Raw genomic sequence first — 26,821 nt, forward strand, 5'->3', positions numbered from 1 at the left:
AGAAGTTTCCTGGAGCTATTACGTATTGAATCTAAGATTTAAAACTGTCTTTTTTCCTAATTTTGTTTTCATAACTACCATACTATTCAGACATTGATTTCTTTATTCCCTCACTTGTCATATATGAATTTATTTATTTGCAGAGAACTGTATTGGATGTGGGGGACGCTTCTAAAATTATTTATTTCTTTGCCAGGATTTTATGAGAAGTCATAAAATTGTACAAAACAAATATAAAATGTTGTAACATGACCATGGGGCATGGGGAATAGAGTATTCAGTCAGTTGGGTGGGAAAAGGAACATTTCCAGCAGTCAGTTTTCAAAGTAGAGGGCATGGGCAGTGAGACAGGAGGCAGAGATGGTGCTTGTAGGAAGAAACAGCATATATAAATTGTGGGAGCAAGAATTTAGTGTTCTCATGGTACAGGGATGGGGGTGGACATGTTGTTGAATAGCAGTGATATCATTTCCACTTTGGTAACCCAACAGACAATGGGTGGTTCTGGAGGTGAGTCTCACCAAGCCACCCATCCCATACTCAAGGGTCACCTTCAGCCTCTGTTTCATACCCCTTCCTAATGACCTGTTCCACTTTGGCTCTGCTTCCTAACCCCACCTCTGCTCTCTAGTATTTATGAGTCCATGGAACATTTAGCATAGATGGTGTTGCATTGCTGTGAATCTATTTTCCCTCTTTCCATTGATCATTAACCTTCATCCTTTTGTTTCTGGGATCTGTTGGTGTGCTCACTGCTGCAATGGCTAGGACACCTGATATTTAGAGTTTCTCTTTGATCCCATGAAATTAACATCTCCTTCTCCCATTACTCTGGAAACAACTTGAGGTTTACTGACTTCAAAGCAGAACATGCTCTTTGATGGGGATTTGCCGTTAACTTGACGTTCTTCGTGAGGAGATATTACTCTACTTTCTTGGGTTAGAGGTCGGTACCAGGAAGATCAAAGCTGCGTGTCCGGTCCCCTGAAGGGCCAGTTGGCTGTGCAGCTGTCATGGAACCTGCGTGCATCCTAAATTCAGCAAACACGAGCTGTTGGGCATAAGGGACTCCTAGCATAAAAATGCAAACAGAAAATAATCACCACTATTTGTAAAACAACACAAAATACATTCCTCAATAGTAGTGGCTCTGTTTTGTCTTCATTCTTATTATTAATAATTACTCAAGTGTAGCACTTTGCATTTTTATTTTTGACAGTAATTTAGTGTGATATGGTTTACAGCTCAAAGTGATATTTATTATCTTTTTTGATGTGTATTTCCACTGCTCTGTTGATAGTGAGAGAATGTCCAAATTGCTTATCTTGGCATTTAATGTCTCTTATATGCAACTTCTCTTTTCAGTTTCATCTTTTAACATTCCATTTACAATGATATTTACTATTCCTGTAAAAATTGCAGATTTTCATGGCTTCTTGGCTTGGCATATATATTTTCACTAACTGAAAAGCCCTTCCCCCATTTCTAGAGTAGAAATGGAGTGCATGGGGTCTTCTTAGAGTCCCTGCTGACCTGTATACCAAGGCTAGTGTCTGGCATGGGGTTCCTCCCTTTCCCTTGCCCTGCCTCTCTCTAGCAGTCCCCTCCATCCAGTGTCAGCATTCCCTATGTACTTATTCTAGGCTTCGTATTCCACTCTAAAAGGGTTTCTTTTTGAGTTTTCATCCACTTTCTTAAGTTTTCAACAACATTTACATACTGTCTGACCAATTCCAAGTTGACATCCTTGACACAGGTATCTGAAGCCCCACACATCTGGATAATCATCCCCAGTTCTACCCTCATTTCTTTAACGAGGTTGTTAGTCATCTTTTGGGTCTCTTCTGTCCCTTCTTTTCTGTCATCTACTTTTTCTCCCCATGTTCATGCTCTGTGTCATTCTCAAGTGTTCCTTGTCATATTGTGTTGTATTAGCCCCACTACTGTAATGTAATTTTATGTTTATCATTGTGTTTATTGTTTGAATAAGAGAGGGAAGGAAGGAAGACAGGAAAGGAATAGGGAAGAAAGGAGAGAAAGAGTGCATAAATTATTAGAAACCTGGACTAGATAGGCACAGAATGGTAAGCCCCATGGGGATCTACAAGTCATCCATGTGGCACTGTAGTCCTGTGTCAAATCAGGCATTGAAAATCAAATTGGTTAAGAGGGAATAGAACATATAATTGCTTGTTTTAAAATCTTGTGTTTATTTAAAAGAATACATAAATCACAGCAAGATCTTTTTTGACCCACATCCTAGAGTAATGAAAATAAAAACAAAAATGAGCAAATGGGGCCTAATTAAACTTAAAAGCTTTTGCACAGCAAATGAAACCATAAACAAGATGAAAAGACAACCCTCAGAATGGGAGAAAATACTTGCAAACTAAGTAACAGACAAAGGATTAATCTCCAAAATATACAAACAGCCCAGGCAGCTCAATATCAAAAAAAAAACAAACAACCTAATCCAAAAATGGGCGGAAGAACTCAACATTTCTCCAAGGAAGTCTTACAGATGGCCAAGAGGCACATGAAAAGATGTTCAACATCACTAATAATTAGAGAAATGCAAATCAAAACTACAATAATGTATCGCTTCACACTGGTCAGAATGGCCATCATCAAAAAATCTACAAACAATAAATGCTGGAGACAGTGTGGAGAGAAGGGAACCCTCTTGTACTGTTGGTGGGAATGTAAATTGATACAGCCACTGTGGAGAACAGTATGGAGGTTCCTTAAAAAACTAAAAATAGAACTGCCATATGATACAGCAATCCCACTACTGGGCATATACCCTGAGAAAACCATAATTCAAAAAGTCACATGTACCCCAGTGTTCATTGCAGCACTATTTACAATAGCCAGGACATGGAAACAACCTAAATGTCCACTGACAGATGAATGGATAAAGAAGATGTGGTACATATATACAATGGAATATTACTCAGTCATAAAAAGGAATGGAATTGGGTCATTTGTAAAGATGTGGATGGACCTAGACTCTGTCATACAGAGTGAAGTAAGTAAGAAAGAGAAAAACAAATATCGCATATTAACGCATATATGTGGAATCTAGAAAACTGGTACAGATGAACCTCTTTGCAGAGCAAGAATAGACACACAGACGTAGAGAACAGATGTGTGGACACAGGGAGGGAAAGTGAGGGTGGGATGAACTGGGAGATTAGGTTTGACATAAATACGCTACCATGTGTAAAATAGATAGATAGTGGAAACCTGCTGTATAGCACAGGGAGCTCAGCTCGGTGCTCTGTGATGACCTAGATGGATGGGATGGGGGTGGGGAGGGAGGTCCAAGAGGGAGGGGATATATGTATACATATAGCTGATTCCCTTCATTGTACAGCAGAAACTAACACAACTTTGTAAAGCAATTATACTCCAATAAAAAAAAAAGAATACATAGACTGTTGCAGTGAAAAACATGTAGGTTTTATATAACATCAACATGTGTCAATATTTATAAACCTGTTGTTAACATTCTATAAAAATAATGTGTATTTTGAAATATTTAAGGAGAATATCAAGAGAAAAGTCTGCATATGGAACTTCCTTCTGTTCAGTACTGGTTCTGCTCTAAGTAGATTTCAGTTTAGAAAATGCATTAATAGGAACAGAAGAACATAGGATGAAAAGAGACATAGTCACCATGACAAAGAAAAACTCTGGAAGTTAATAATGGTCTTTAGTCATATGAGAGAACGCTGATCTGTATCATCCATTCCAATTATGGCAACAGTAGAAAATACTCAAACTCAATTAGAAAAAGTGTCAGTTCAATTCAATACATGTTTACAGAACTTTTACCCCATTCAAGGCCCCCAGCTGAATAAAATGAGTAAGGCACAATTTCTGTCCTCCAGGTGCTAGGAAGCCAGTGCAGGTGAGGGGAAATGTCTATGTTTTGTAGACCAGCTAAACTTCGGCACAGGTTTCTCATTCTCAATTTATGTTCAAGTATAAATAGAAGATAGATTTTTATCTAAGGGTAAAAACGATAAATTTTGCTAAACTTTGATAATATAGCCTTATGGTTTTATCTGATATTAAGTAGAAAAATATTAAAGTTAAAATAATATTAACCCTAAAATCATATGAAACAGAACAGCCTCTCATATTTTTATATGTAATAGACATTTGTTTAGTGCTATGTTAATTTATTTAATTTCAATTAAAGTTATTACACAGTTACTCACTGATTTATTTTTAATCACCTCCCAAATTATTGCATCTAAAGGAATACATCTAAGGCTTTTGCTGAAAGTAAATATTGAAAGACATACCAATACACATCTAATAAAGTGCAGCAAAACAAAGTGGGTTATAGTAACTAAATTAGTCTAAAGGAATAACTTCTAGGCACTTAAAATGTTATAATTTGCTACCAGAATTTTAATCCTGAAATGACCTGTGATGTTTGAAAAACCTCAGAGTTGGACAATAGGACCAATTATTAAGAAAACAGAATCAATCTCTTATCAGGAACATTGTTCTTTCACAAGTACATAAAACTTAATGAGTTTCAAATTTCTTTCTTGACCTGACTCACCCCACCCCTTAACCTATTCTTCTTCTAGTTTTCCTTGTCTTGGCTAATGATTCCATCATTCACAGGAACTTGCACTAGACACATGGGAGTCACCTTTGACACGTGTCCCTACACATCTAAAGAATATCAAATTATGAATATGCTATCTCCAAATTATACCCTAAGTCGTTTCAAATCTCTCCAACTCAACTCACCCACATAATGCAACTCAAGACTCCCCAGCAAACTCTTTTCTTTGTGTAAGTGGTTTACTTGGCTTGAAATACTTCTTCCCAAGTTTTTCACCTGTCTGTCCACATCCCATCATTCAGGTCTCCGCTTAAATATCTCTTCCTCAGGGATGTGTTCCCTGACCGCTGGTACAAATTTGATTCCTCCAAATTCCTCTAAATTTGTTAAGTGTCTGGCTGGTCAGCCTATCAGTGCTTTACCACCAACAGCATTGAACTCTCAGGCTGGCTGCAATGTTGGCCTTCCCTTATTGCTTGTCACGGAGATAGCTGTTGTTGACAGTGTCCCTTGTGAAGGAATTTTCCATGTGCTTGGCTCCGCAGCCCTAGAAGCACAGTAGAAGTTCAGTGCCGAGGGGCTGGAGGTGGAGCAGCCTCTAGCTGAAAGAACACAGATTCCCACTGTCCTTATTGAGGTTCAGTAGATTTTCTTGAATATATGCTTCTAGATCTGTTATATGTCTGTGGTCAGTTTCCAGTGTCCTTCAGTTGTTATCCTTAACATTTTTTTTCAAGTTTTATCATTGCTTTTGAGAGGTAGGATTTGCCAGGCTTCTCACTCAGCCATTTAGAAGTCTCACCCTTTCAATTATTTTTAAAAGACATTTAAAATCTACATGATAATTTCCTTGTAAATCTGGTATTCTTCATTCCTTTGTATTAATCCATATTTCCATGTATCCTTTTCCTTCTGCCTCAAAGACTTCCTTTAATATTGCTTGTAGTGTGGATCTGCTGGTGAGAAATTCATTCAAATTTTGTATGTCTGAAAAAAGTTGTTATTTCACCTTCATTTTTGTAAATTATTTTCACTCAATATAGAATTCTAGGGTGACATTTTTCCATTTAGTACTTTCAAAATACTGCTCTGCTGTTTTTTCACTTGCTTTTCTTCTGGTGAGAAATTTACAGCCATCTGTGTCTATGTTTCTATGAGTGTGACATATCTGTTTTTCTCTAGCTGCTTTTAAGGTTTTGAGCAATTTGTTTCTGGTGTTCTTTGGTTTTGTTTTATTCTGTTTCTTGTGTTTGGAGTTCATTAGGCTATTTGGATCAGTGGTTGTATAGTTTTCATCAGATTTGGAAAGTTTCAGTCATTGTTTCTTGAAATATTTTCTCTAACCTCCCCCGTCTCTTCTTCTTAAAGGACTCAATTACCACATATATGAGTTAAAGCACATATTAGGTTGCTTGATTTTGTTTTGTCACACACCTCACTGATGTTTTATTTATTTTCTTAAATTATTATTTTTCCCTTTTAATTCCTTAGAATATTTCTATTGCTGTCTTCAATTTCACTGATTTCTTCTTCTGCAGTGTTTAACCTGCCAGTAATCCCATACAGTGTATTTTTTCATCTCAGACATTGAATTTTCAAATTTTAGTATCTTTTGTGTACCTGTTTGACTTTTTGAACATATGGATGGCTGTTATAATAACTACCCTATTGTCTTCTTTGCTAATAATAATCTGTGTCTATTCTGTATAAGTTTCAATTGATTTTTTCCCTCAATATGAGTCATACTTTCCACCTTTTTTGTATGCCTGGAAATTTTCGATTAAGTGCCAGACATTTTGATTTTTAGTTTATTGGATATTTTTGTATTCTTATATGCTTGAACTTTGTTCAGGAAACATTGAATTGAAGGGGATTTGATCCTTTTAGTTCTTGCTTTTAAAATTCGTTCGCTCACACCAGAGCAGTGTTTAGTCTAGGGCTCACTACTGAGGTAAGAACCTTCTGAGTACTCTAACCAAGGACAGTGAACTGTGAGGTTTCCAGTCTGGATGATATGAATGGGCACTATTCCCAACCCCATGTGCATGTTAGCACTACTTCCCAATTAATCCTTTCAGATGGTTCTTTTCCCAGCATTGATGAGTTTCCTTACTTGCATGCACTGATCAGTGCTTTGCTGAAAGCTCAAGAGGGGTGTGTTGCAGATCACCAGTGTTCTCTCTGTTCATCTCTTTCCTCTCCAACCTCTGCCTATGGACTTCAGGTGCTTTGTTCTTACCAGGCTCTTGACTCTGTCTCCTCTACTCAGGGAATCTGCTGGGCTTTGCCCCAGTTTCTCCTTCCTGCTCTGTGAGATGGAAACTCTCTAATGCAGTGCCCCAAGGAGTTGTAGGGCTTATCTTGTCTGTCTCTCTTCTCTGCAACATCACTCTCCTTTATTGCTTGAAGTCAAATACCTTGAAAACTATTGTTTATGTTATTTCCTTCTTTTTTTTGGGGGGGGTTGCTTCAAGTGAGAGCGTAAATCTGGCCCCTGTTACTCCATCTTGGTCAGAAGCAGAAGTCATCAATGCAGTTTAACTGTTGTTGCACCTCCTTTTCTTTGCCAACTGCTCTAAAAATAATCATGTAGCTAATGCCCATTGTGGACTTGCCATGTTTCAGGCACTGCTCTACACACTGTATAGATATTAAGTTGTTTAGTAATCATATTAGTGCTGTGTGGGAGAGACTTCTTTATCCTTTTACAGTTGAGGAAACTGAGGCACAGAGAGGTTAAGTAAGTTTTCCACTATAGAACCAGTATTCAAAACCTTATAGGACAATTCCACAGTCCTTTCTCTGAGCTTCTACTCTGTGTTATGAAGGGCTCTTTATGGGAACAGATCCAGAGGCTGTAAATATATCAGCACAAATTTAGTCTCACTATTGGTAAAATAGATTTCCTTCCCTAACTGGCAAGTATATGTGGGGTTTACTTTAATAATATTGTTAGTGATGTGGTTATCGAAATATAGCCTCAGTTAATAAAACTAATGATTATAAATTAAAATCATGTAAAATTGGTAAAACACTTTCTACTTTCAACTAAGTATCACATTTCCTCCTACTCTTTTTTAGAATGTAGGTTCTGTACTCTTACAATAGGGGAAACTATCACTTCCTATTTCAGTGCATAATAAGTGGCTTCTGTGTCAAGTACCCCAATTATTTAAATAGTTGAATTACATACAAGAACATTTTTCATGAGGGTTTCTTATAAAAGTTAAGTATGATGCTAAGTGGTAGTTTAATGCATTATTTTGGTGGTTTCATTCAAATAAATATGGTGGATTATTTATATTATTTATGGACATATACAATTTTATTTGTTCTTACAACAGTCCAATAGCTAAAATCTCATGCTAGTGGACCGATAGAAACAAGGTCACCTTAGCATTCATTACCAGTGACCTCTGAGATTTGAAAGTTGGCTTCTCTAGGTAACTCCGTGGTCAATGATATGAGGGTCAAGGAAGCCTCTACTCAGTGGAGATTAAAAACTCAAGAGGGGCCACCTGGGGCTCTCCCTCATCCACACTTGGAGAGCTCACTGCTGATGACCTACTGAGCAAAATACTCTCTATCCCAAAATATGAGTATATTTTTTTAATTTACACTTTTTAATCTATTGCTTTTACAAATCATGTTTGAGTAAAATAGTGCTAATTTTTTAAAATTGTATTTACTGACTTGCCAATTTGTTTTCAGATATTCAGGTTACTTTATGAACATTTGTTAGTAAATGACATTTTATAAAATGGATTCTCTATGATGAGGCCTATAATTGACTTTCCAATCTAAACATTCCTGTTAGAAATCATCTTGTGATAATGCATATTCTTATTTATTGTGTGGGCTTGACTGGAGGGCTTCTTGATTAACAGTGTAGCCTATTTTTTGAAGCATTGTTGGCTACTTTCCAATGACTCTGTGTAAATTTTACGTGAAGGGTATTGTATGATGATACGATACCTAGATTACCTTGATATTTTCCATTCTTTTCAAACATTTTCACTAGAGAAGAGCCTTTCTTTCTCCTACTTCCATCCTAGGCTGTAAGCTATTTCCTTGTCACTGTAGTTTCCTAGCAACCCACAATAAGACACTAGGATATCACAGGTGCAATATGTTTTTTCACGACAGTAGAAGTGAGAAAGTGAGGGAAGAACCATCAGCTCCAGGAAGGCTGGGCCATGTCTGGCCATGTTTTATCCCAGCATCCAGCAGAGTTTGTGATACTTAGAAGGTGCTACATCAATATCAACTGAAAATAAAACTGTACTTGTGGAATGGATGCAAATTGGGTTGGGGTTGGGGGAGAGGGAGGATGGAAAGAAAATGGTCTTTTAATAACAAAACTATATTACGCCAAAGCAAAATGCTTGCCAAAGTAGAATTTGAAGCTATGGAAGACTGTCTATATAGAAACCAATCTTTAATATTATACAAAAAATATATAACCAGGATCTGAAGTATTGACCTATTCTTTACCTTATAAAATATATATTCCAGAATAGCCACAAAGTGTATTGAATTATACAACACAAAAGTCAAAAAAAAAATGAAATTTGTGATTTCCTATATAAAATAGGGTTTTCGATTTTTCAATCATAGAAAGATTACAAAATGTCTGGTTGTGAGCTCATTCTTACTGCTTAACAATCAGAAACCAAGCACAGCAATCATCACTGGATGGTTCTGCAGATTGGGGGATGGCAAACTTCTTCTGTAAAGGACTGGCCAGCAAATACTTTAGGCTTTGAAGGCACATGTGCTCTCTGCCACCTACTCTTGGTTTTTAAGCTCGTTTTTCAACAAATCTTTGAAAATTAGCTCCTGGGACTGTACAATAACAGGCTGCAGACGGATATGGGAAGCTTAACATTCCGGACTTCCAAAAGCAATTCCTGAATTTTATCTATCTCTATTAAACCTCTTGAATTGAGCTTAAGTTTATTATCATTTAAGATTTTAGTTAAAATCTCAGAACTGTTACAAAGTACATTATTTTTAAGTGGTTTTGCTTTACTCGGTTGGCTACCTATCTATATTATAATTTAGTCACTTGAGGCGTATAAAAAATCTGTCAAAATACATGTTGAATCTGCCTCATAAGATATAGTTGGATGACTCACATGTGGTTAATTGTTCTAGGTACAAGTGTTAGTGATCACATTAGAAGGAAAGTCAAAACATTAGGACAAAAGAGTTTTTTTAAGGCCATTCTTTTGCGTTTCTATCACCTAATAAATTTTTCACTACTCCATTTTGCTTGAGGGGAATATTCCAGGAAATATAATTTAGGTGCCTTAGAGCAGTGGTTCTCAAAATATAGTCACAGACAGGCAGTATCAACATCACTAGGGGACTTGTTAGAAATGCAAATTCTCAGGTCCCACCCCAATCCTGGTTAGACAGAGACTCTGAGATGGTGCCCAGCAATCTGTGTTTAACAAACACTCCAGGAGATTCTGATCCCAAGAAGACCAATATTACTATTACAAAGCAAAACAGCAACAGGGAAGATGAGGACAAAAATTATTCGATCAAAATAACCCTGGCAAAATCATTTACGGAAAAAAATTTATTAGCTAGCTGCAATAATAAGCCTTAATTATTATCATTGCCTTTCAGTGACACATAAACTGTACTGCAAAAATGTGAAAGAATTTAAATTCTTTATTATCAAGTTTTCATTAGTTTGTCATCTAATACTCTAAGGGACATCATTTGAATTTGACAGAGTTGTTTTTATCAGGCATGTTTAATTATGCAATGAAGAATAATTATTTGCTTACACAACTTATAGACAGAGTGCGGTGTTTATATATTTTACACTATGTATGTGAATCAAACTTCTGAATTTTCAAAAGGTAGCTGCATAAAATGGATGGTTCTTCTAAGTTGTGAACATAAAGTGTTTTCTGGAAATATTTTAGTTAATCTCAATAAAATGCAGGTCCAAGTATACATTAGTCACAACTTTTTGTGAAATTAAACAAACAACATCCTATCATTGGCTTGAAAGACATCAGCTTCATATTTTATTGGCTTTCTCTTAGACCTTTATTTATGACACAAATGTATTATTAATTAAAGAACAATTATGTCTTTTCTTTTTACTTGTGAAATAGGAAAAATATGACATTTTTCTGGGTAATAGAAATGACTTTGTGTGTATCTTGTTCTGTCTTCAGTTGGTTTCACTGTCTTTTTTATACTAATGATAAAATATAACTACTTAATATAAACTGAGTGGAAGTGACCTTGATAGTTGGAAAGATAGGACACTGTCAGAAAGTCGAGGGAACACGGCAGCAGTGTAGCAATGGCCTGCTGCAGCAGAACAATTTTCATAGTATGCTTAGGGTACAACACAAAATAGGTGTGCCCTTTTGTGCTGTCACTGGGCTGAAATGTTGGGAGAAAAATACATCCTGTTAACTGAAGACATTTTAATATGAGTTTAGGGTAGTATTTAGTATGTCTGGTGTCTTTATGTGTGTCTTTTATGGACAGACAAAAGTATATCAAAGTGACTGCTTATGTGGAAATTGTTAAAAGTCAATGCTGCTTGTTCAGAAACAATTAAGCCATTTACATTGAGTGACACTGGTATTTTACCTCTTACCAGTGTGTGAGAACTATTATAACTTTTCAGAAAAACAGAAATGTTGAATGATTGTTAAACATGCAAGGAGACTTTATTCAAGGGAGATGGACTTCAGCTTTTTTCCTGATCTTTATTATTTACAGGATGAAAATAGGCCAATAAAAGACAAGAGCAATTAGAATTATTCAATGAGAGTATTTCTAGATGATACATTTTGGGGACAATGTCAGAAAAGGTTAAGAGTGGAGTTTAGATATATCAACTACCAGTATCAAGAGAAAATTAGCAGTAGAGATTTTTCCCCCTGCATTAAACAAATCAGAGATATGCTATGTATGTGTATGTGTATGTTGACTTACACATTTCAATGCACTAATAAGAACACATTATACTTAGACCGGTTTTTAATGTCTTCCACTGTAGGATCTGAGATGGTTCATTTTGATGGGAAAAGTTCCTTGCTGTACACATTTAATCAGAAATCCATGAATCCAACAAAAGAAGTTATTTCTTTGAAATTTAAAACCAGAGAGAACAATGGGATTCTACTCCACAGAGAAGGACCAAATGGTAAACATATCACCCTGGAGTTAGTTAAAGGAAAACTCATCTTATTCCTTAATTCAGGTAAAAAACTGCAAGGTGGTGTTTTTGGAAATACTATTTAGACAAAAATATCTTTTTATAATGAATTTTTTCACAGTTAATTTAAAACCAGAATCCTTTTGGATGTGAGGGCGATCTGGCTGTGACACCTGTCACCCCATTGATTGCCAGGGTTGATTCGGCTGATCTGGCTGTCTAGGCAGGTGTCCCCTTCCACCCTCACTGCTCCATGTGCATCCCTCCCAAAGCTGTGGGCTCGGTCGAAGAGGACGACCTTCCCCAATAGAGAAGGACCGTTCTTCAGTCAAGGCTATACGAGTAGCTGTGCTCCCCTGCTAGAACCTCCAAACAAGCTCTCAAGATCCATTTGTAAGAGAACATAGGGTAGTCAAGCTTCCAAGACTCCAGACACATCCAAATGAGGCACTGCATGTGGCAGTCTGCTTTTCTTTAGATTAAAAAAAAAAGATCTTTTAAGGAAGAAAGCAGACCCTATAAATAATTACTCTGAAGACCAGAACTGTCCAGGCAAATGGAAACACGGTCACCTACAACTGAGCTATACTAAGAACAACATGTGTGTATCTTGAGTACGCCTTTATGTAAAAAGTTTTATAGCTTGATAATTGTATAAGATCAGTGGCAGATGCTCAATAAATAACCTGATAATATGATAAAGACAAGAGTGGCTTATCATAAATTTTTGAAGTAGTCTTATGAATGAGGTCCTAGGAAGAAAATATTTTCAAGAAAAATGAAAATTCAGTGCATAATGATAATAAAACAAGTAAGATAGAATATGTTACTCAAGATCAAAAGAAGATTGTATTTAGGACTAAGATAAAAGCAGCTGACCAGTTCATGGGATAAAATGATGTCAGGAAAGTGTAACTGTTGTGAGAAGTGCTGAACTTCAAAATATTGTAGAAATCTTGGTATTGAACTGGATGGAACAGTGCCTTTACCCTTCCTCTCTTTTCAGGAGATGCTAACCTGCCCTCCCCTGATGCCCTCATGCTGGGCAGCCTGCTGGACGACCAGCACTGGCATTCTGTCCTCATTGAGCTCCTCGATACAGATGTCAACTTCACCGTGGACACACACACTCATCATTTTCGGGCAAAGGGAGAGTCCAGCTATGTGGATCTGGATTATAAGGTGTGAAAATGACTTTTTAAGTATTACAGATTTTATCACTTAAATGCAAAGTAAACTTCTAGAGAAAATACTACTACATAGAGAAATTCCCTTTCCTAGTAATTCAGAATTCTGGTAAAATATTCCCTATGGGTGATAATTGCACAGTGGGAGACGCATGCTTGAGCTATTGAGACATTTTATCCCTTACAGATGTTAGTCTTCACATGAGAGTAAATAGTCATTAAGTTTAGGAAATCTATACCTGAAGAGCTACCAATAAAACAAGGAACATTTTTAAATGCAATTGTTTGCACTGTTCTTCTGTATTCCATCTGGTGTTTGGCTGGGAATATTACCTTGGAGATTTCTGTGTTTTAGGGCAATCCTAAACAGGAATAGCTACCTAGGATAACTTGGAGAAGTAATCACCGTCTATTCCAACCTGATTTTTTAAGTGACCAGAAAGCCAAATGCACACAACTCAGAATACTGTTTCTTGGGATTTTTAAAGGCCTAACAATATTTGCAGCATGTTGCCTATGTGTGTCTAACCTACACTGAAATGCAGCATTTGTTCTGCCAGTTCTGCTCAGTGCCTCTCTCAGCAAGCCAGATTTCATCATTCATTTGGTATGAGTGTCCTCAGCAGCAAAGACCAGCTGGAGATTCTGGTTTTGAAAGATGTTATCAATGGCTTTATTATTCTAACCTATCAGAGTCACGGCAAAGACCAGGATCCTACAGCCTGGTTTATAAAGTAGAATATCATCACAGTAGGCTGCATTGTCACACAAATCAAGATTTACCGTGGACATAAAGATGCAGCATTCTTCATCAACAAAAATGACACAGAGCCATATGAGCAGCAAATTGTAAGAAGGATATTTAACTTATTTATCTAAATGTAATAAATAAAACATTGGTATATCTGCATATGAAGCTTCATTTGAAATTAACACGATAAGGTAAAATAATGCCAAATAGATTGGAGACAATTGTCACTGTACCTGCTAATCATACATGTTTAGGCAGATACTCAGAAAATCATTAAACAATATTATTTATGTCATTTTTTTCTTTCTAAGATCAGCTTCGGAGGGATTCCTCGACATAGAAAATCAGTGGCTTTCCCACATAAAAACTTTCATGGCTGCTTTGAAAATCTCTGTTATAATGGGGTGGATATCATTGATTTGTCCAAGAAACACAAACCACAGGTCCTCATCATGGTAAGAAAGTCTATATGCAAGTTCAAGAGAAAAGGGAGCTGTAATTTTTTTGGATTGATTCAACTTTAAAATATACCTCTTCTGAAGGCAGGGAAGGTACAAATCTTATGTACAGGTATCCTAGGGGGATTGGTTCCAGGACCCCCCGATTGGAGTAATCCAAGAATGCTCGAGTCCCTTGTATAAAATAGCACAGCATTTGCATATAACCTAGGCACATCCTCCCATATACTTTAAATTGACTCTAGATTACTTATAGTACCTAATACAATGTAAATGGCATATAAATAGTTGTAAATACAATGCAAATGATATGTGAATAGTTGCTGGTGCAGGGCAAACTCAAGTTTTGCCTTTTGGACCTTTCTGGAATATTTTTTCTAAATATTTTCCTGGTTGGTTGAATACGAGGATGCAGATCCTGGCATAAAGAGAGCCTACTGTACTTTTTCGTTCATGTTTGGTTTAATTTTTATATAGGTATGGAAACAGATGAATACTTTCACAAAGATGTTAAAGTACAATCATATAAAGCTTTTTAATGCAGAGTCTTTTTTTTTTTAGTTAATTAATTTATGTATTTACTTTTGGCTGCATTGGGTCTTTCTTCCTGACATGCAGACTTTCTCTAGTTGCCGAGAGTGGGGGCTACTCTTCGTTGCGGTGCACGGGCTTCTCATTGCAGTGGCTTCTCTTGTTGCGGAGCATGTGGGCTTCAGTAGTTGTGGCACGTGAGCTCAGCAGTCATGGCTTTCGGGCTCTAGAGTGCAGGCTTAGTAGTTGTGGCACACGAGCTTAGTTGCTCCACAGCATGTGGGATCTTACCGGACCAGGGATCAAACCCATGTCCCCTGCATTGGCAAGCGGATTCTTAACCACTGCGCCACCAGGGAAGTCCATGTCTTTCTCTTTGATTGGTTTCCTCTTCCTTCATTCTCCCTTCTTTCCACATGGCTAGTCCCTCCATCAAGCTGAGATGTTACTAAGCTAGCATTTGTCCTTCCTTCTTTGGTCCATAATATTATACTGATCTATAAAGGAATCCTGTATAGATAAGTACACTCATACTCACACATGTATTTATGAATTTATATGCCTCCACATTTGGCATTGTTTAAAAAAATCATTTTATATAAGCTTTTCTCCATCTTGATTTTCTAATTCAACTATACCTTGTAAGAATTCTTTTCAATTATCAGGAATAGTTCCACGTTAGAATTTCTACGTCACTTTCCATTATGAAAGTGTACCATTATTTATTTAGTCATTTCCTACCCAAGGCATCTGCTTTATCTCTACTTTTTTACAACTATAAGCTCACTATTACACATGTGTTTTCAGATACTGGGGGCTTTCATTTTGATGGGACAAAGTTCCAAAAGTAGCATTTCTTGGTTGAAGGTTTGAAACAGTTTTAAATTTTAATAAATGTTGTTGGATTGCCTTTCAAAAAGCTATAACATGACACTTCCCACAGCAAAGTATGATAGAGCCCTTCCATTACATCTCAGGCAGCCACATGTTCCACATCTGTTAGACTCTTGCCAGCTCAAGGAACATGAACTAATATCTCATTGTTACTTCATGTTTATGTGACTACTGGTGAATTAAATAATCTTTTCACCTGTTTCTTGTCCATTTGGATTTGCTTTTCTGATCATTGTTCAGTCTTATTGTTTTCCCTATTTTTTATTTTATTTTTTAACTTTTTGTTAATTTACAAGAGAGTTTTATATTTGATAGATAATCCTTTGTCATTCATAGTCCATATATTTTTCCAGATTTATCAATTTTATATGAAATATTATATATGTTAAGTATATAAATATTTTTATTTGTATGTGGTCAGTAGGTCTGTGTATTTCTTTATAGCTTTGGAATGTCTCTAAAATTCTATAACCTATACATGGTCTCATGGATATTCTTGTAAGAATTTTTAATTGGTTTTATTTGTCTATTTATTTTTAATTTTTTTAAAATTAAGTCTGATTGTCTGAAATTTATTCTTTATGTGATATATGATAAAGTTTAATTTTTATATGCTGCCTTATTGATATCCATTTTTTCCTACACTATTTAGTAACTAACCCAAACTTTATCCCACATAGTTGAATTTCATTACATACTAACTTTACATATATTCTCAGATCTTTTTGTGGGTCCCTTATTCTGTCCCACTGCTATGTCTATTCCTATAGTAATAACACAGTGACTTGATTACAGTGACTTCATAGTATGCTTTGCTATCTGATAAGTTAAGTTCTGCTTCACTGTTTTTCTTTGCATTGTATTTTTTGGAGAGAAAGGACAATGTTTAGGCATTTATTCTTCTATCTGAAATTTATGAAAATGTTTTTAATCCCAGGGAAAATTTTTGTAGAGATCTTAGTTGGAGTTACATTAAGTCCTTCCCATCCAGACACTATAATTAAAAATAGTTTGGAGGGCTTCCCTTGTGGCGCAGTGGTTAAGAATCCGCCTGCCAGTGCAGGGGACACGGGTTTCAGCCCTGGTCCGGGAAGATTCCACATGCCGCGGAGAGGCTAGGCCTGTGAGCCACGGCCGCTGAGCCTGAGCGTCCGGAAACTGTGCTCCGCAACAGGAGAGGCCACAACAGTGAGAGGCCCAAGTACCGCAAAAAAAAAAAAAAAAAAATAGTTTGTTCCTGGAGCAATAGAAGTATCCTAGGGATTAAAAGCGTCTTTAAAAACAGAATTATATAAAAAATAAAAACAACGTGCTAGGCAGGTCAGATCTTAGGCTGACTGATCGCCCTCGGTGACTTGGTTTGTGAGAGCTTTGGAGACAAAACCAGCCTGCCTATGGCAGGACCAGCCTGGCCATATCCTTTTCTTCAGACGCACAAAAGTGCATCTCCTACCTAGAGTAAGATGTACCTGTTACCTGAGTGACACACTTATAATCTCATTTACATAACCAAGGCAAGTACAAGAAAGTTCTTGGTGTAAGTTATTCTTGGTGCTAGCCTTCACATTGGATAAAAACATCTAGTACCTCAAGGGAAGAAAACTGTCTCTTCTACTCTTGTATCCCACACCCAGCATTAGGCCTGGGAGAGATGTGGCTTGGGATTCCTTTGAAAATGCTGAGAAATGGAGAAGATGGACAATTTCTAAGAGACTCAGAAATAGGTTTGCCCGGCTGAACAGTGCTTAGAGGGACCTATAAGGTAAATCTGGATTTAAGTTTCATGGGGAAGTCTAATTTTTAAAGGCCTAGATTGCTGGATCATTGATAAGAAATTCTGTAAATTTTGAAAAATCTGTTGTCAATGAAATGGAAACATCCGTCCTGTGTCTTCCTAAAGCCTCTTTCATTGTATTCACAGGGAAATGTGTCCTTCTCCTGCTCGCACCCGCAAACTGTCCCCATGACTTTCCTGAGCTCCAGGAGTTACTTGGCTTTGCCAGGCACCTCCGGAGAGGACAGAGTGTCTGCCATCTTCCAATTTCGAACGTGGAACAGAGCAGGGCTGTTGCTGACCAGTCAGTTTCAACACAGGTCAGGAGCTTTCATCCTTGTTCTTAATGATGGAAAACTCAAGTTGAGTCTCTCCCAGCCTGGACATCCAGTAAGGGACGTCACAGCAGGTAATAAACATCTTCTCTGTGATGATGTATAGGTATTTGACATGACTGTACCTTCTTACATGTAAACCTAAGATTGGTGATCTCTAAAGTAAATGAATGACTGAATCCATGAGGTATTCATAATCCCACTAGAGGGAACTAGATTCTTTTTTCCTTTGAAATAGGTAACTCCAGGCTGTTGGTGTGTCAGTCAATGTGACAGAAGTTTACCTACATCAAAGCATAATTATCAAAAAGTTTAAAAATAAATGATTATCAACTTGTGGTTACCAAAGGGGGAGGAGAGGGAGGGATAAATTAGGAGTTTGGGATTAACAGATATGCACTGCTATATATAAAATGGATAACCAACAAGGACCTACAGTATAGCACAGGGAACTATACTCAATATTTTGTAATAACCTGTAAGGGAAAAGAAACTGAAAATGAATATATGTATTTATATATGGCTGAATCACTTTACACCTGAAACTAACACAACATTGTAAATCAACTATACTTCAATAAAAAAATAAAATGAAAAATGAAAAAAGATTATAAGTTTGTAGTCAGTAACTAGCAGTAAACTTGAAGTGCTAGAAGACATTAGCCTAATCCCAAGTAGTCTTGAGAAAATAGATTTCTTTGAACTGCCTTTTAAACCTATATACACATTGATTTTCAAAATAATGTAAGTTATTTTTCCCTCTTACATCAGAGCCGCTGCTTCCTTTGTACCTACTTGTTTTTGATAAGGCTTCTTCTAACTGGGTGAATGTTCTGTAGTTTTCTGAGAAGAACCTGTTTATTTCTAGACTCACTTCTAAGTCATGTTACTTTTGAACTTTAGGGACTGCTTTGCATTTAAAAGTGATAAAATTTAAACCCAAGCAGGACCATGACATGTCATTCCCTGAATGTTGAATGTGAAAGGAATATCTTGCCTGACCTATGGTAATCAGTTTTGGACTGAAAAGCTGGGAATGAAAATTAAATTTTGCCTTCTTTTTATAAATAAAAAATATGTGATGGTCAGCATGCAAATGAACTGAGTTGATAGTGTCAACTCAGATTCAGTAAATTGCCTAAATCTTGGTTTGTGTAGATTTATAATTTACATGTAATATGAGCTAAAAGAGATAGCTTTTTAGTGTTGTTTCACATGGGTACACACCACCCTTTCTCCCAACACACGTATATATTAGTTATTGAAGTTTTTGTAAGCTGGCGCTGACACATTACATAAATATTTTATTGCACCACTTTTTAAGGTTTTACAGTGTAATGTGCTATTTTTCAGAAGCAAACCAAAGAGAAATTTCTCATGATGCCTGCTGGTTGCTTAAGTAGCACATAAAGGGGAATCTTTTATACATTTGAAATAGTTGAAAAATAAAACAGGCTGCAGTTTTTTTCCACTTTAAATCTTGTATCAAGTACCCAACCCATAGTATCAGATTGAAACTTAAATTTCATTAAATGCCATTGAAAAGACATCTTTTAACGTATTTCCAGGTTTTAGATAATTTTTCCCAATAGTTACCTCAAGATAGTTCTGAAGAGATTGAGAAATGTACCAAGAGTGGATAATCTGGTGCATGCGTGTTCATATGGCTGAGCCTAGGTGGGGAAGGGTCGTGGAAATAGAGGAAATGCGGGAGCAACAGAGGAAGAGGGAGAAAATGAGCGTGCGTGTTCACCGATGGAGCTCCCTTTATGTAAGAAAAGACACAATTCCACCCTTTGCCAAATTGTCTCTACTGCCGTGGTCATTATCTCCTATTATTAGAATAGATTCCGTGGCTTAAGCAAGTGAGCGGGGTGTATCAGAGGATTCCCATCCCATGCATGTTTCTAAGTCTGCCTCTGCCCCTTTGATATATAGCCCACTTCTTCTCCTGAAGCCTCAGTGTCCTCATCTTTAAAATGACACTAATATGAGTTATGGTGAGAATCCAGGGATATAACATATATAAACTCTTAGCACAGCACTGTTTATTAACAACTTCTGGTTATTAATATTTCAACACTAGTCCCACAACCACGGCATCCCCCCAGATTGAAGCCTTTCGAGGGGCTGGAGGAGTGTAATAGAACTAGCATCATCTTCATAGTAGCACAAATCAAAAATACAAAATCTACTCTCTGGTCTCCATCCAACCTTTGACAATAGTGTTGCCTGGGAAACAGGCTGCCCTTTCATCAGAAGTGAGCCGCGTTGAAACCACACTAAAGAAAAACAAAGGATGAGAATTATAATGGATAGATGGAGAAAATGAATATAAATGCCTGCATTTATTTTTAAATTAGAATGACCACTTTTTCTAAGAACAGTCTTGTATTATATAGGCGAATGGCATCTATTACAAATTGAAGGAGATATTCTGAGGGCTTTCTGCAAGTTCTCCCATGAAATAACTCTATATGCTAGATAGGTAGAGAGGGAGAGAGGGAGACAAAGGAGGGGTGAGAAGGTGAGAGAGGGGGAGAGAGAGAGGAAATAGTTCGCAAAATCAAACTAAATACTGGGTTTTAATGACAGATTTTAAGTGGACATAGTTATCATACTGACAGGTATACTATGTAACCTTTAAGAGAAACACCAAATGATAAGACTGGAAGGAACATTTAGAGATTTTTGTTGTTGTGGTTGTTCATTCTCTTTAGCTCTAGGATTACAGAACTTCTTTCAAAACTTTATATTTCAATTTCATAATATATGTTTTAAGTGTCTAACCTAAATCCTCCATATTCTAGTTCTCGGCTTTTCTCATGATCTTTCATGAACCAATGTTGAGTTTTTGAAAATGTTTCTGGCTTCACAAATATAAAACAAAAAGCAAGAGTCTAACATTTTTATTGTGTGTACATGTGCATGTGGTAGAAGTAACTAGTGACTTTAAAACTGTCCCCTCCCTGAAAGTGAGAAAGTGTTGGGAAGTATCATAACTAATGTTTCTGAGAAAAACAAAGTTATAGCTGTTTTCACAACAGGAGTTTTGACCTTCTGTGTCATATTAGAAACATTTCCCATTCAGGTGGATCTTGAGTCCATGTCAAAGTCATTAGTGAGAGATCAAGCAGGAAAAAAAAAGCTGGTTTGAAGAGCATTTGAGAGACATGGATTCACATGGTCAATTGGGCTATACATACCAAAATATGATATTAAATTAGATAGGACTGGTTAACTTTCTCCCAGGAATACCACCATATTTGGCGGGGTGGGGGGTAGCTAACATCTCCATTGGGCTCTAACATAACTTCTAATTCTCACAGGTTGACTTCTAAACTTACAGAGCTGTAAACAGGCTGTACCTTTATCATTCGTAAAATATATTAGTTAAATATATTGGGACATTCCCGAAGATGCTCAGATTAGAGTCATGCCAGCTGACTAGCATGCTCACACATGGCATCAAAAAATCAAGCAGTCATCCCACTGTTGTTTTTCAGTGAGCAAACGTATTTCTTTATGACCCCCTTCCCTGTTGACCAACATAATTTCTAAGGTTCCAATTATTCCCCTCCCCCCTTCCCCCTTAATTGAAACATGCATCTCTTGGGACTGCTGTGGGAGTTGCAGTGACTTCCTGTGAAGGGGAAGAATCCCTTGCCCTTGGCCAAGTGACTTATTTTGGCCAATGACATGTGAGCAGAGGGGGCCTGGGCCACATCTGAGTAGAAGCTGCCAACGCCATAGCAAGATTCTCCCAAGTGCCGTTTTCTCTAAGTCGTGAGACAGGGATGGGGGCTGTGCATTAGCCTTGGTCCTGCATGAATAAGCACCTGGAACACAGAGGCCAGAGACCCAGCTGGCCTAGGGCCAGAGCAAGAAACAAACCCTAGTTGTTACTCATTGAAACTTGGTGGTTGTTTGTGTCCACAAAATAACCTAGTAGAAACCAACACAAATTGTCTGGGTGAGTGTACTGGGACAAGTACTGCTTATGGATTTATCTGCATGACACAGCATAGGTTTTTCATTCAATAGAAGATGCAGCAGGTAAGTCTGTAGGAGAGTCATGCACAGTTGGTAGCTCGTCAACAATTCAACTAATTGGCCATTCTCAACTCCACCACTTGAAGAAAATATAGATATTTCTTCTCACGGATTCAAGAGACAGTGCTGCTTTTAAAGGACTGATAATCTTTTTTTTTAAAATAATAATGTAATAATAGCTTGATATACTGTATCAAATTTGGAAAAAGAATAGAAAATGTAAAAATGACATAAAATGAAAAACACAATTCCCTCATCCAAAAATGAAGGTTAATATTTAAGAATATTTCTTGCCACTCTTTTCCATGTTTATATAATGCTTGAATATGTACCCACACACACATACTTTAATGTAATGCTTTTATAACTTTATATTCTATGAATTTTCATGTTTTATTAATACTTAAATTATTATTTTTAAAGACTGCCAGTATATTTTTTTCTAAATAGTCTACCCAGATTATTATAGATAATGACAATATACGAAAGTAAGAAAAAGTTTTTATTTTTATAATTTATATTTTTGGAAAATACCTGTACTTCTCAACATCTCAAACTAGATGGACTAGATGAGACTGAAATACGTCCGATGCCATGTAATTGGAAATATTTTATCATTTCATGATTGTTCAGGCTCACTCATGGAAATTTTATTCAATTAAGGCCCTAAGACTTGAAGAAACCAATGCTGCACTTTCCAAGGCAGAATGTTTGGGCGATCCACTCTTGTTTCCTCTTTACCCCTTTCCTTCTGATTTCTTTCTTTTCTTTTCTATTTGCACATTTCTGACTAAATTGAGTGATGAGAAAGTGAAAAACACCCCTGGCAGTGTGCATATAGGCTGTAATATTCCTAACTGAACATAATAATTTTTGTTATTACATAAACAAGTACCAGACAGGCCAGTCCATGACTGTGGTGGATAAGATGCAAGGACCCTCTGCAATTACAAAATTTATTCAACAACCCCCTCTTCCTATTGACATGGGTAGCACTTTCCTCTAGATTAGAGTGACCAGCATACCACATCACCTAATTGCCTACTTAGAGCCCCCTAGCCAAGCCCACATCTACCCTACACCTCTCTCTGTCTCTTTGTGTCTTCCGTGGTGCATTCTCCATTGCCCAGCCAGCTAAATGACCTGGGTGAGGTTCAGGTGAGTTCTTGGTGGTCTGTGGCAGGTGGTCCAAGGTAAGTGTATTGTTTTCAAGTACTTGCTCTGTTTAGAGGCATCTGTAGGGTTTATAGGAATCTCTTTTAACCCGTTTTGTTTACTTCCAGGTGCTGGATTGAATGATGGGCAGTGGCATTCTGTGTCCTTATCTGCAAAAGGGAATCACCTGAGTGTGATGGTGGACGGTGTGGCAGCCTCCATGGCTCATTCCCTGCATGGGCAGATTGATTCAGGCGACACCTATTATTTGGGGGGTAAGTGAAAGGAACTGAGCTACACTGGCAATCAAGCCATCATTATCTTTCTAGCTCCTGCCTTCTAACCCATGTTGTTAAATGAAAATTATTACCAAAGAATGATTTTTCTCTTTCAGTTGTAGTCATTGGGAATACTGAGTGGACAAAGATGATAAATTATGGTCTAAAATGCCAGTCTACTAGTTGGCTTTGTTTAAAAGTGCACGTAATAAGATTGGTTTTAAATTCAGCACCTGTTTTCAACTATGGCTGCACCTTGCAATCACCCAGAAAGCTTCAGAATTCTGATGCTTGGCTGCATCCCCAGAAATCCTGATTTAATTGGTCCCGAGACCTGGACAACAGGTTTCTTGATGCTCTCTGGGTGATTCTGTGTGCAGACAATATTGCAGGTCATTGCTCTCTCTCTCACCCTTAATACCTTGCCATAGGGAATTTTCTTAATGCCAAGTGACCCTTGTAACCTTTCCTTCAGATTTTATGTGTCAAGTTTATTGCTTCATGTGGGTGTTCTTCTTCTGTCTGTTGGCTTCTCTTCTGCCTGGATCCTGGCTACTCAATGTGTGGTCCATGAACCAGCAGCATCTGTATTACCTGGAAGCCTCTTAGAAATGCAGATGCACTGTCCCTGACTTCCTGACCAGAATCTGCATTTCACCAAGATCCCCAGGTGGTTGCGCTTTAAATTTAAGAAACATTCTATTCCCACTGCCTGTACAAAGGGCATCATTATATACAACAGAGGAAGGAATTAATTTAATGGCTATTAATATGTCACTCATTGCTTAGTGATGGATTTTACCAAGACAGCACCAGGCCGTCTCCCCGGGACTGTAGTGTATGGGTGTTTGCTTGCTTAGTGGATTTTGCCCGAGTCCATCCAGGATCTTTTCCACCAGGGAGGGGGAACTTCTGAAGGTAATAAATCTCCACCCCTGGGGCCTTCGAGTGAAAAATCCTGAGCCGCTGGAAGCTTAGAACTGTCACCTGTAAGATTTATTTTTTAATCTTGGCTTGAAGTCCTCTCTGACGTTATTGCTGTTTTGCACTTTATACGTGTTTTTTTTCTAAAATAAGTTTGGAATCATGGTGGAGATAGCTTGATAGCCCAACAAGAGAGTCTAAAATTCTCCCTTGAGAACTGACAACAAGCACATCAACCATGGATCAGGTTGGTTAATCTTTCAAGTCCCCTAAAGCAACCTTTCCTGTGAAAGGTGGAAACGTGCCAGCAGCTTTAAAAGATCAGAAATGCTTTCTTTCCTTGCTTGTTAAATGTGACGCATTTCTGACCCAGATACTCTTTTCAAACTTTACACTTCTGATGGATTTTATAGCTCTGGAGAGAAACAGATTCCTTCAAAACTAAATAAAGAATTTATCCAAGAGCTATAATTTAAAGGTTAAAAGATTTTGAAGCACTAAATGATACAGAAAGAACAATCTGTGCTCTAGTGTTTAATGACATTAAATAAAATACCTTTAACATTTTGTATTAAAAAGTAAAAAAAAAGTACTTTTCGAATCATCTTTCATGTTGAACATTCTACATACTCAGAATGTGGAATGCACAGCTACGTGAGAGTAGGTACGTTCCATAAATATTTACATACTGATGTGACATGAGTCAGTCATTACTATGAAATAAATCATATGCACACATTTTAAGAAGACTACTATTGTTTCCTAAAAGAGTACATGTAGGTGCATCCCCTCATCTACAAAATTAACCACTACAACACATTTGAATCTTCCCTTGCTCCTCCAGACTTTCATTCCCCTAGTTAAGTATTACCCTGCTTTTATTAAACCCATCTTTGTATTGTTTTTCTTTGTAATCTATCATGTATGTAGGTAACTTTAAACAATAAATTATCTTGTGTTGCCTTGCTTTTAACTTTATAAATAGGATATTCCTGCATACATTCTTGTGTGACTTGCATTTTTTTGTTCTACATTAGTTTTTGAGGTCCAGCCATGTAGATATGAATAGCTAATCAATTTTCATGGCTGTATGCTTTTTGATGCATATTATACCATGTTTTACACACCTATTTCACCATTTTATGTTAATAGACATTTTGATTGTGCCCATTTTTTATTATAAAAATGCTATAAATATTGGTACAGCTGCTAAGAACCATCTTGCCAGTGATTTTTAAATTTTCCTTATGCACAAACTATCTGACATTCCTAACAAGTACAGTCAATTTAGTGAGACAACAGTCAGTGTCATGGTTTTAGTGGCACGCTCCAATGGTTAAGATGAATGAATGCTCAAGAACCCAGTTGTCACACTGGTTGTGCACATAGACCCAGCCGTTGGCTCCACTAATATCTATGAAAGGACCCTAGAGCTCTAGAGGAAATGTGTTGAAAAATGTATAAGGAGGCTTTCTTGTGTATTTTCGTAAAATTGTGCTGATGTGCAGGCTGTCTTGTTAATATAGTTTCCAAGAAGAAAGTGTCCCTAAGATGAGTGGAATTACAAAGTTTAAACATTCCATGAGACAGTATAATGACTTTTTTTCATTACAACTTTCCTATTTTTCTGATGTAATTCTGTGTTGGCACTGAGTGGCAAAAACAGAACTTGCAGTCACAGCACTTTCTTCCTAACCAATGTATAAATTTAGAGTGACCTCTATACGCATGGCTATAAATATCCAGTTGATTTCTACAGAACAGTTTCAGCCACTGAGTCAAACGAATTTAGTCAACTGTACGTTTTATATCGACACAGCAGCATCTTTTTTTCCTAGAGAAAGAATGTATACTATTTTAAAAATTCAAGTAATGCCTTTGCCAAACTAAAACAAACAAAACCAAAACACACTAATTTACTAATGTTAAATAAAAAGGTGGATACTATTTTTACTCAAGGAAAACCAGAAGAGGCAGGTCTAGGACCAACAGGCATGGAGTTCTGATTCTCAATAGATTTATTGTAGTCACAAGTTTTATGCACATGTAGAACCCTTGCTCAGGGCCCCTTTGTCTCCATAATTAATTGGACGTTCCAGCCCTGTTCTGGGTAAAGTAAGACAGGTCAGCTACAGCTTGAGTGGAAGCTCTACCCTGAAAACTCCAATATCTGGGTAATTATTCAATCCAAGGAGTAGCTTATGTCAGTATCTGTTTACTTATCTTTTTGATTAGTGTCTGACAGTACCAGAATATGTGTGATGTTGACATGGAAGTGAACTTCATCCAATCCATGCTTTCTAGCAATATTTGGACTAATAAAGCCAGTGTTCCTGGGTCAACTAGGTGACAGCCAGTTAATGATATCTGATTTTTCACAGAAAACAATACCCCGTGTTCTGAAATACTCCTTGACCAGGTTTCCTTCCCATTACTGGTTTTCCTAATGGATAGTCAACTGCAAGTTTCCAATTATCATTATATGATCAGTCAGATTTCGTTGCAATGCTTCACTGTAAAAGCAGACTAGTACAGCTTGCTATTAGTTAGGGTGACCGTATAATTTCAGGACACTTTAGCAAATGGAGGAGATGATCTCAGTGATTATTTCAGGACAGAAGCATAAACCAGGGCTCTGTGGCTACCTGGAAGTCTCTATTTTGGCCTGGCAGTCTCAGAGCACAGCTTTCTTACT

General features: G+C 37.2%; 1 protein-coding gene across 1 annotated transcript in view; it reads left to right on the plus strand.

Annotated features, from left to right (window-relative positions):
* The window catches only part of LOC137228089 (contactin-associated protein-like 3), a 197,579-nt gene that overhangs the window by 96,376 nt on the left and 74,382 nt on the right, over nt 1–26,821 (plus strand). Inside the window, exons 5-9 of the mRNA XM_067745051.1 lie at nt 11,628–11,831; nt 12,793–12,968; nt 14,036–14,179; nt 17,529–17,790; nt 23,053–23,199. Of these exons, the coding sequence (XP_067601152.1) occupies nt 11,628–11,831; nt 12,793–12,968; nt 14,036–14,179; nt 17,529–17,790; nt 23,053–23,199 (933 nt within the window). The remainder of the gene's footprint in view (nt 1–11,627; nt 11,832–12,792; nt 12,969–14,035; nt 14,180–17,528; nt 17,791–23,052; nt 23,200–26,821) is intronic.

This window comes from Pseudorca crassidens, chromosome 7 (genome assembly GCF_039906515.1).
Source record: "Pseudorca crassidens isolate mPseCra1 chromosome 7, mPseCra1.hap1, whole genome shotgun sequence".
NCBI classification, from domain to species: domain Eukaryota; kingdom Metazoa; phylum Chordata; class Mammalia; order Artiodactyla; family Delphinidae; genus Pseudorca; species Pseudorca crassidens.